Raw genomic sequence first — 9,072 nt, 5'->3', positions numbered from 1 at the left:
TAAATCATTTTAGTGTCTTGACCTGGCAACCACGTGGCATCCACTCTGTAGATAAGAGCCTTTAGGGGCCTAAAATGTACCTGTGTGCCAAGTTCAGTTGCTCAACTGTGTTAAGGGAGTTGGTGGATAAAGTAGCAAACACACAGACAGACAGACACTTCATGTGTTAAAGTGAGATGCACTAATGTCAGGATTTAGTATGGAAATGCTTAGTTCCTCAATAACCCGCAATATATTTATATGTAAAACATTCAGTTCAGTTCAAGAATGAAAGTTAGACATTGACATGACCATTATGGACTGATATGGGCATCCAGAGAGGATTTAAAAAGGTATTGCGTTGGTGTGTTTTAGGTTTCTAACCTCATGATGTCTCATGTACAGTACATTACATAGTGAGTGCTTAAAATGGAGACTTTACTAAAATGAAACAACACATGATCTGATTAATATGAAGGAAACCCCTGTGAAAGAATCATAAATTACATAAACTAGTCTGAAAAATAAATGATAGATGAAAAATAATAATAATGGATTGCATTTATATAGCGCTTTTCGGGACCCTCAAAGCGCTTTACAATACCACTATTCCTTCACTCTCACATTCATACACTGGTGAAGGCAAGCTACAGTTGTAGCCACAGCTGCCCTGGGGCAGACTGACAGAAGCAAGGCTGCCATATCGCCCCATCGGACCCTTTGGCCATCACCAGTAGGCGGTAGGTGAAGTGTCTTGCCCAAGGACACAACGACCCAGACTGCAAAGTTGCATAAAGTCAGTTAGGAAGGCAATAAAATATATCTGGAAAATAAAGCCACCAATTAGAGAACAGCCCAGGGATCTCCTGGTGGGTTTAAACATGCTCATGTGGCAGATTTCTTTTCTTCTTTTATTAGGTAAACTGTTTTTATGTTGATGATGCTGGTACTATCCTTGTGATAGCCCTTAAATTTCTATCAGGACACTTTGACTTTTTATTGTTTCCACACCTGGTACATGAAGTGCCCGTAAACATTTTCATCCTTTCATGTTTTATTGTTTTACAGCATCTTGATTCTCTATATAATTAGACCTATGGCACATAAAAAAAATGTAAAATCAAAATGCAAAAATGAATGACACCACAGACAAATCACCTCTAGCCCACCCCCCACCCCCAATTTATGTGCTCTTTTCCGTTCAATGCAAAAAATATTTCTACACTTTCTTTTATGATTGTGTAAGCTGCATGCCTTTATATTGGGAATGTTATGGGAACTGTGCAAAGAACATGTGCTCTGTGTCTTTTCCTGCATGATGATGCTTGATGACATGAGAGTCCAATAAAAATTTAAAACCCACGTGGCTATAAAAAATGGAGCCAAGGTCCAATGGCATTTCATATTTCATTGGGATTTTCTTTTTTATATGCATGTGTTTTGAACGCTGACCCCATAAAACATAGACTATTGGTTAATTTTTTATCTTTCGGGCAAATTTTATTTGGCTTTGGAACCGTGGGCATAAAGGGCAGTGATCCAAGCTCACTCCTTCTCTTTGTCAGGTCCATTTTCCTGGACAGGGGGAGAAACTGGACTCGTCTCATTTCAAGGACCCTAGCCCCAAAGTGTGTGCAAGTTTTAAGGATCTGCTGATATTCTTCTTCTGCCACAACAATGTCCATGCTGAAGCCAACCACCATGCTGCCAGCTATCTGTGACAATGCTGCCACAGCCTGCTCGGGCACAGACTGCCTTGTTCCTCCCAGTAACTTCAATGCCATCCTGGGAGTAGTGATGAGCACGGTCCTCACCATCATGCTCGCAATGGTCATGTTCTCCATGGGCTGCACAGTGGAAACTGCAAAGCTGTGGGGCCACATTAAGAAGCCATGGGGCATTATCATTGGCTTCCTCTGCCAGTTTGGCATTATGCCTTTCACAGCTTTTGCCTTGTCACTGGCTTTTGGGGTCCAGGCTGTGCAGGCAGTGGTCATCATCATCATGGGCTGCTGTCCAGGTGGCTCAAACTCCAACATCATCTGCTACTGGTTGGAAGGAGACATGGACCTCAGGTGAGACCTTGGGCAGGTTCATTGCTATTTTTTCTTTTTCCCTTTATGTTAAAGAGCAGACTTCTCTGAGCCTTTTTCAGCTGGTGGTTTCTCCCTGTTAAAAAAGGAACCTTCTTTTTTCCCTACTATCACCAAGTGTTGCTCTTAGAGGACCACTATGTTTACTCTATGATAACTATTTGTTTCTCTTGTGTATGTAAACTAAATAGAACATTTTCATGTTTTTTGGATCCCAGAACACTCTTAAGCTATTTTAAGGAAGACTTTCTTGTTGTGTAGCTACCTGGCAGGAGAACAACAGAATTAATGTATTACAAGTTTTTATTGGTCTAGAGTTTTATTTACATTTATTCAATGTTAATGCACTATTTAAATAAAACAAATTGTGTTAGTGTGTATAAGCACAGCTAGGGACAAATGCAGAAAACTCATCAGTGTCCAAATCCTTCGCTCCTCAGTATCAGTATGACAACCTGCTCCTCTCTCCTGGCCTTGGGGATGATGCCTCTCTGTCTTTTAATCTACACCAGTGTATGGACATCCAGTGACACCATCAAGATCCCGTATGACAGTATCGGTAAGGAAAGCTCTCGCAGAACTGAAACACCTGTAAGAATTTCAAACATGTGCCTTTAAGAATGTGTATTACCAGGATGTAACTGTGAATGCTGTTCCTGCCTCTAAGGCAGTGGTTCTCAAAGTGTGTGGAGCACCCCACTGGTGGGGCACAAGTTACCTGGCAGAAAGGTTATGCGGAACTAACATCAGAATCACTTTTATGGTGGAACAAAGACATTTGTGGCAGCTAGGTTAATAATATGCACATCCACTGCATCCCCTGAAAAGCTGCAGCCACGTGTGCAAGTCTGTCGGCTGTCGACTTACACATGCGGCTGCAGCTTTTTGGCTACAGCCTACACACATCAACAGTACCTAGTTCATTCTGTTTTAAGCTGGTGAGGTGTGTTTGCGGATGGCGCTCAGGTATGTTCACCTGCCCCGCAGACCACGCCCCGCCAAAGCTCTGCTATCAAAAGCAGGCTCACTGCAGCCACCATTAGTGAATAGTATTAAACTCTCATTTAAATGATATATTTTTCATCTCTGTTCACAAGTTTCTGGATTTTGTTTTTTTAACTTAGACTGAACATTATTTTTCCATGTCTGATAATGTTCACATTCTGTTTAACTTGTTGCTTTTTTGAAGAAGTAGTGCAGACTAATGAAGCAGTCTAGTGAAAAAAGTTACAAGTTGTGAAACTGGGTGATTGGGACCCACAACCAGTTTCACACCTTGGCTCAGGCGATTAGAGGATCATCAGGGGGTCCTTTTGTCCCTCTGTGGGGGGATACTCCCACTGGGTTTATATCTGGGACTCCCCACCATTTGACCTTAGAACTGAAGAAGCTTGTCGGATGAGAGGTGAAATGTCTTCAAGTAACTTAAAGAAGTCCAGACGCTTTTCTTTGCAAGCTCATTTGACTACGATGACCTGGATGACTGAGTACCTTCACAGACACAATCTACTATTTTGCATCATCAGGTATCACTCTGGCAGCCCTAATCATCCCGATTGCTGTGGGAATGTACGTAAAGCGCAGGTGGCCTGAGATGGCAAAAAAGATTCTGAAGGTAGGAATACTCTACAGCACAGGTGTCAAACTCCAGGCCACGAGGGCCGGTGTCCTGTAGGCTTTAGATGTTTCCTTGATCCAACACAGCTGATTTAAATGGCTAAATGACCTCAACATTTCTTGAAGTTCTCCAGAGGCCTGGTAATGAACTAATCATTTGAATCAGATGTGTAGACCCAGGGAGATATCTTAAACCTGCAGGACACCGGCCCTCTAGGCCTGGAGTTTGACACCCCTGCTCTGCAGTTTATTGAATATAATGCTACAGGTTTAATGTTTTCACTTATAACATCTTGTGCCTCTGTGACATGTTTCTTTTTAGAAATAGCATTTCCATCATACATACTGGAGGGATGTGATATTTCCATTTTACAGTGCCGAACCAGTTAAATCACCTGGACTGGGTTTTAATGGAGTGTTTATGTTGTGCACAGGTTGGATCCATTGTTGGCTTGGTTCTCATTATTGTTATAGCTGTGGTTGGAGGAGTCCTCTACCAGTCGTCCTGGACCATTGCTCCCTCCCTGTGGATAATTGGCACCATCTACCCCTTTATTGGATTGAGCCTTGGGTTCTTCCTGGCTCGCTTTGTGGGTCAACCCTGGTACAGGTGAGGTGACAGCAAAATGTTTCTGACACAGCTACATTTAAAATTTGACTTATTGATGAGGTTCGTCATTGTTCCTTTATTTGTTCAGATGTCGAACCATTGCACTGGAGACAGGTTTCCAGAATGCCCAGTTGTGCAGCACTATCGTCCAGCTGTCCTTCAGCCCAGAGGAGCTGGAAATCATGTTTGCCTTCCCCCTCATATACAGCATCTTCCAGCTCGTGTCAGCACTCGTCTTTGTGGGATGTAAGACCTTAAAACAAACAACACATACATTGGCCATTTTCTCCTGCATCGCTTGACTTTTTTTTAGTTCTTGGTCAGTGAATGCAGCTTCCTTATTTTCCTTCTTTTCGTCCATTGTGATGTTTTTTTGCTGTGTTGAGTCAACAGATTGAGCCAGGTGCTGTGCCATATAAGGATTAAATATTTAACCCAAGTTTAACCAGTAATAGAGTTGCAGCATGCTTCATGCTTCTCTGGTGGTTTATCTGTGTCAGAGATCAAGTATCATGACACCTATGACAGCAGCGGTGATGCCCAACTAGCTGCCACACAAATATCAGCTACAGGTACCCCTTTAAAAAGGGCCAAAGGGGCTGCCATTCCCTGATGGAATGAGCTCTCACTCCCTGGGGCAAAGCAAGACCTTTGGTGCTGTACGCCAGTGAGCTTGCTTCTATAATCCAGTGGGACAGCCTTTGTCTGCTTCACCAATCCAGCCAGAGGTAGAGCTCTGTATAAACATACAGCTGGTAACATAAACACACATTCTGAGTGCTCTCAATGTGGGTACGTAGCACACACACTGGACAAAGAGAATGCATCCTCCTCTGCTCCTCAGATGCAAAAGGAGGGAAGCAAAAGCTCAGCAACTCAAACTCCATTCAGTTATAAGATGCAGGCTTGACCTTGGGAAAATAGGCAGCATTCGGACGCAATACGACCTTATGGCCATCAGGAGAGAACTGTGCAAGAGGGATGCACTGCAACGCATGTAGGTCACCCACTTACTTTGCTGAAGCCAAAGTGAGAACTGATGCAGTCTTATATGAGAGAAATTTCATATCCACAGACTCAATGGGTTCAAAAGAGGGGCTACATATGCCTCCAGCACTAAAGAAAAGTCCCAAGCAGGGACACTGGACTTAAGCACAGGTCTCAGCCAACAAACCCTTTTCAGAAAAGGTATGGTGAGGGGATGTGCACCTGGTGTCACCCCGTCAAAGCCAAAATGACAAGCAGATATAGCTGCTAAATAAACCTTAATCGTTGAAAATGAAAGGACCTCATCCAGCAGCTCCTGCAGGAATTTCAAAACATTCACAAAAGAGCACTGGAATGGGACAGTGTGGCGGTCCTGGCATCATTGCTCGAAGGCTCGCCATTTCTAACAGTACAAGCCTCTAGTGGATGAGGCCGTAGTGTTCTGAATTGTCACTATCACACTAGGTAGCAGACCCTTAGCAATCAAGTTTGACCTCTCAGCAGGTAAGCATGAAGACGCCACAGATCCGGGCGCAAATGAATTATTTCTCCTCCCACCTGAGAGAAGAGGTCCCTGCGGAGGCTAAGTTGACTAAGTTGCCAAGGACTCACTGCTAGCAGGCTGATTATCTCTGAATACCAAGACCCTGTGGGCCACCAAGGGGCCACTACAATCAGTCAGAGAGACTGCCGACGCAATCTCTCTAAAATTGGAGATATCATTTCCACTGGGGGAAATGCATACAGGAGCATGACTGGCCATTGGTGCGCTAGCGCATCCATTCCCAAAGGTTGCATTGTGAACGATTATTGAGAAGAACAGGGGGCAGTGAATATTTACCCTGGAGGCAAAAAAAGATCTACCTGTGCATTGCCAAACAGATCCCAAATCTGAGCCACTATCAAAGGGTGCAACCTCCATTCCTTCACCAGAGTACCCCCCTTGGGGGAAATGAACACTGCACCATAACAGCAGAGAGCGAGACAGCTTTAATAGGGGAAGGGAGGGTGTCCCTCCCTGACTGTTTATGTAAGAGACTATTGTTGAATTGTCCTTCCTGTATAAGACATGCTGGCCCTCCAGGACTGGACGGAAATGTTTGAGAGCTAAGAACACTGCTAACAGCTCTAAGTGGTTGATGTGAAGATCACGCAGGGCTGCGGACCAGATCCCTCTCACTGATGCACCCTCGCACAGCGCTCCCCACCCCCTTAGGGAAGCATCTGTGGACACCACCTTGCAAAACAACACCCTCCCATCTGAGAGCCCTGATGCAGTAGCCTGGGCTCCGTCCAGGGATAGAGAACTAGCATGCACGATGCGGTTACCATCAGCCTCCTCCAGAGGTGACGCGATGCACACAGGTGGTGAGAGAGAGTCCAGCATTGAAACACTCTCATCTTTACCAGTCTAAGTGGCACTACAGTGATCATAGATGCCATCGTGCCCAACAAATGTAATATCGTCTGGAAACGCAGTCTCTGTCCCAGATGAAACTGAGCGAAGCTGTAATGAAACGCAGCCACGCAGCCAGGTGCAAGCGTGTCACTGAGGCAACTGAGCAGCCAGCTGGCTGACCTGCAGCATCAATGGCGGGGCATTGTGTGTCTGTGTCTTTAGCACTGATGCACTGATGCTCTAACATCTATGAACAATTTTAAGTGCAACATCTTCATGAGTTTTTATGTCACCCAGGAGTTTTTTTGTTTAGTGGGATGTTTTATTTGCTGTTATTTTTCATCCCTCACTTTTCCTATCAATTCTACTCTCTTTAGTTTGCAAACCAAAAGGTTCTGTATTGGGTTTAGGTAATTACAAGTATTTTAAGTAATTTAGAGAGAAAGACTTTGGTTTGGGTTAAAACAAACCCCCTAAAAATAGTAATCCTGCACATTTACCAGTGATGAGATGGACCTAACACAATCTCACTAATGCCATACCCCAGTGCAAATCGGAACACATCGGAAGGAAAGACTTTGCTTAAATTAGCAATGCCTGTGTGTTTGAGAAGATGGGGCTACTTAATGTCACAGAGGTGAGAATAGCCTTGAATAAACATAGGTTTTAATGTGTGAAAATGTGGAGTGAGGGGATTGATGGAAGTTAGAGTTCACATTGTTGAAAATGATATGGAGGCCGTCTTCTGCAGAATACCTTGAAATTTTCACTTTTCTTTCAGTCCTGGGCACCAAACATTTGAGAACAGTGGTTTACAGATTATCATAGATGCTTACTAATTTTGAAACTGAACAGAAAAGAAGACGTAGGATGCTTCAAATTGTCTTGTTATGGCATCTTGCATAGATGCTTTGTCACTGAAGTCCTGTTTATTCCACTTTTAAAGGTTTTGTCCAAAGGTGTTTGCTCACTGGTTCTGAATCTATGGTTTGTTTCCTGTCCAGGCTTCCAGCTTTACAAAAGGTATTGTGGTGGCGGTTCGTCTGCAAACAGTGACACTCCGTACTTGGAAGGTCACAATCCTGATCTAGAAGAACAAAAGTACCGCCCACGGGAAAATGGTGGCTTTGAGGGCGATGAGAGCAACAACATGGATGTGAAGGATAAAAGCACTGACAAAAGCACTGAGCTGTGATGCAGCCCTGAAAACCAGAGATGTTCGGTTGTTGGTATGAGCAATAACAACTGCATCACTGAACACACCATTCAGACTCTACTGTGAAGACACAATGCACTCTGCAGGCTGTATGTGCACCACACTAAACCATTTGGAAAAGTTTTAGCTGAACAGGGTTGCACAAATTTCTTCCCCGGGACAGTCAGTATCTAACTTCAAGTGGGAACGTGGTGGGGACCAACTGCTGAATTATGTGTTATTTACTTTTATTCATATCTAAATATTTAGAACCACTTTGCCTGTACATTGTTAGTGTCTCTTAATGAGTGCTTCAGTGGTGGAAAACAGGGTGGTTTTTTGTTGTTGTTGTTTTTTGTAATGTGACAGTCATAATTTATTTGATATTACTGTTATTTCAAAAGCAACAAGAACACAGTGATGACAATAAAGAACAAAATGTGATATACTGATGTAGTTACAGCGTAAGAAAAATCTATGTGAGATCCAGTCATGTAAAAGGTGCTGTGGAGTTGTTTTTTTGTTTTTTTCAAAGTGTGTGATTGAAACGACCCTGCCTGATGAAGTGACACTGAGGTACAGTTACCGCAGAAGGATAACTCAGATGTGGGTGGTGATACATACAAATAATCTGAAGAAACACCAATTTAAAAAACTGAGTGCAACTGTACTTGCTTTGGCAGAGGGGTTGGCAGTTAAATAAATGCAATGGACAAGAAGTAGAAATCAAGTAGGATGTAGAAAACCCAAAAGTATACAGATCAGTTTAAGTTACACAAATACAAGAAAAAATGTAAATAGATTGCTATAACATTAAAGAAAAATGTGACATTTCTTATATAAAAAATATGGTTACCAATAAAGCTGTTAGCATGAATTAACTGTGTAACAGCTCCATAAAAGTAGATAAAGATAAACAGATTTTTGTTATTGTTGTTATCTAAAAAAGCATATTTGTTGGATGTTATTTATGCCCTGCCGGGCACACATGGGGCGGCGTAACCGAATGTGCAGCTTAGTATACAGGAACATCTGTGCCAAATATGGCCTAGAAGTCCCGTGGTCAAAATAGGACATACCCCGTAGGGTTGTCGAGAATAACCAAGCCAAGATCCTGTTGGACTTCCAGATACAAACAGACAAAGTGATTACGGCTAACCAATTGGACACAGAAGTGGTGGATAAGCAGATT

The 9,072-nt window shown here is 43.1% G+C and overlaps 1 protein-coding gene across 1 annotated transcript; it reads left to right on the top strand.

The window, feature by feature from the left end:
• The first annotated feature begins 1,549 nt into the window (after positions 1-1,549).
• LOC147311884 (ileal sodium/bile acid cotransporter-like) lies at positions 1,550-8,565 on the top strand. Its single transcript, XM_086266612.1, has 6 exons — positions 1,550-2,054; positions 2,513-2,631; positions 3,599-3,687; positions 4,124-4,299; positions 4,388-4,545; positions 7,690-8,565. Exons 1-6 carry the CDS (start codon positions 1,657-1,659, stop codon positions 7,878-7,880), a joined length of 1,131 nt encoding a protein of 376 aa, XP_086122738.1. The 5' UTR covers positions 1,550-1,656; the 3' UTR covers positions 7,881-8,565.
• Positions 8,566-9,072: the final 507 nt, after the last annotated feature.

The sequence above is a fragment of the Aulonocara sp. 'chitande type north' Nkhata Bay genome, linkage group LG16, assembly GCF_057382095.1.
Source record: "Aulonocara sp. 'chitande type north' Nkhata Bay isolate Kocher_YH1m ecotype deep benthic linkage group LG16, A_spYH_male_GT1.1, whole genome shotgun sequence".
In the NCBI taxonomy this organism is placed as follows: domain Eukaryota; kingdom Metazoa; phylum Chordata; class Actinopteri; order Cichliformes; family Cichlidae; genus Aulonocara; species Aulonocara sp. 'chitande type north' Nkhata Bay.
This window is presented reverse-complemented; position numbering and strand designations above follow the sequence as displayed.

Coding starts and splice junctions, on each gene's coding strand:
- LOC147311884 (XM_086266612.1), top strand. CDS start 1,657: ATGTCCATGCTGAAGCCAACCACCATGCTGCCAGCTATCTGTGACAAT. Junction 2,055..2,512: donor GAAGGAGACATGGACCTCAG/GTGAGACCTTGG, acceptor TTCGCTCCTCAG/TATCAGTATGACAACCTGCT. Junction 4,546..7,689: donor AGCACTCGTCTTTGTGGGAT/GTAAGACCTTAA, acceptor TTTCCTGTCCAG/GCTTCCAGCTTTACAAAAGG.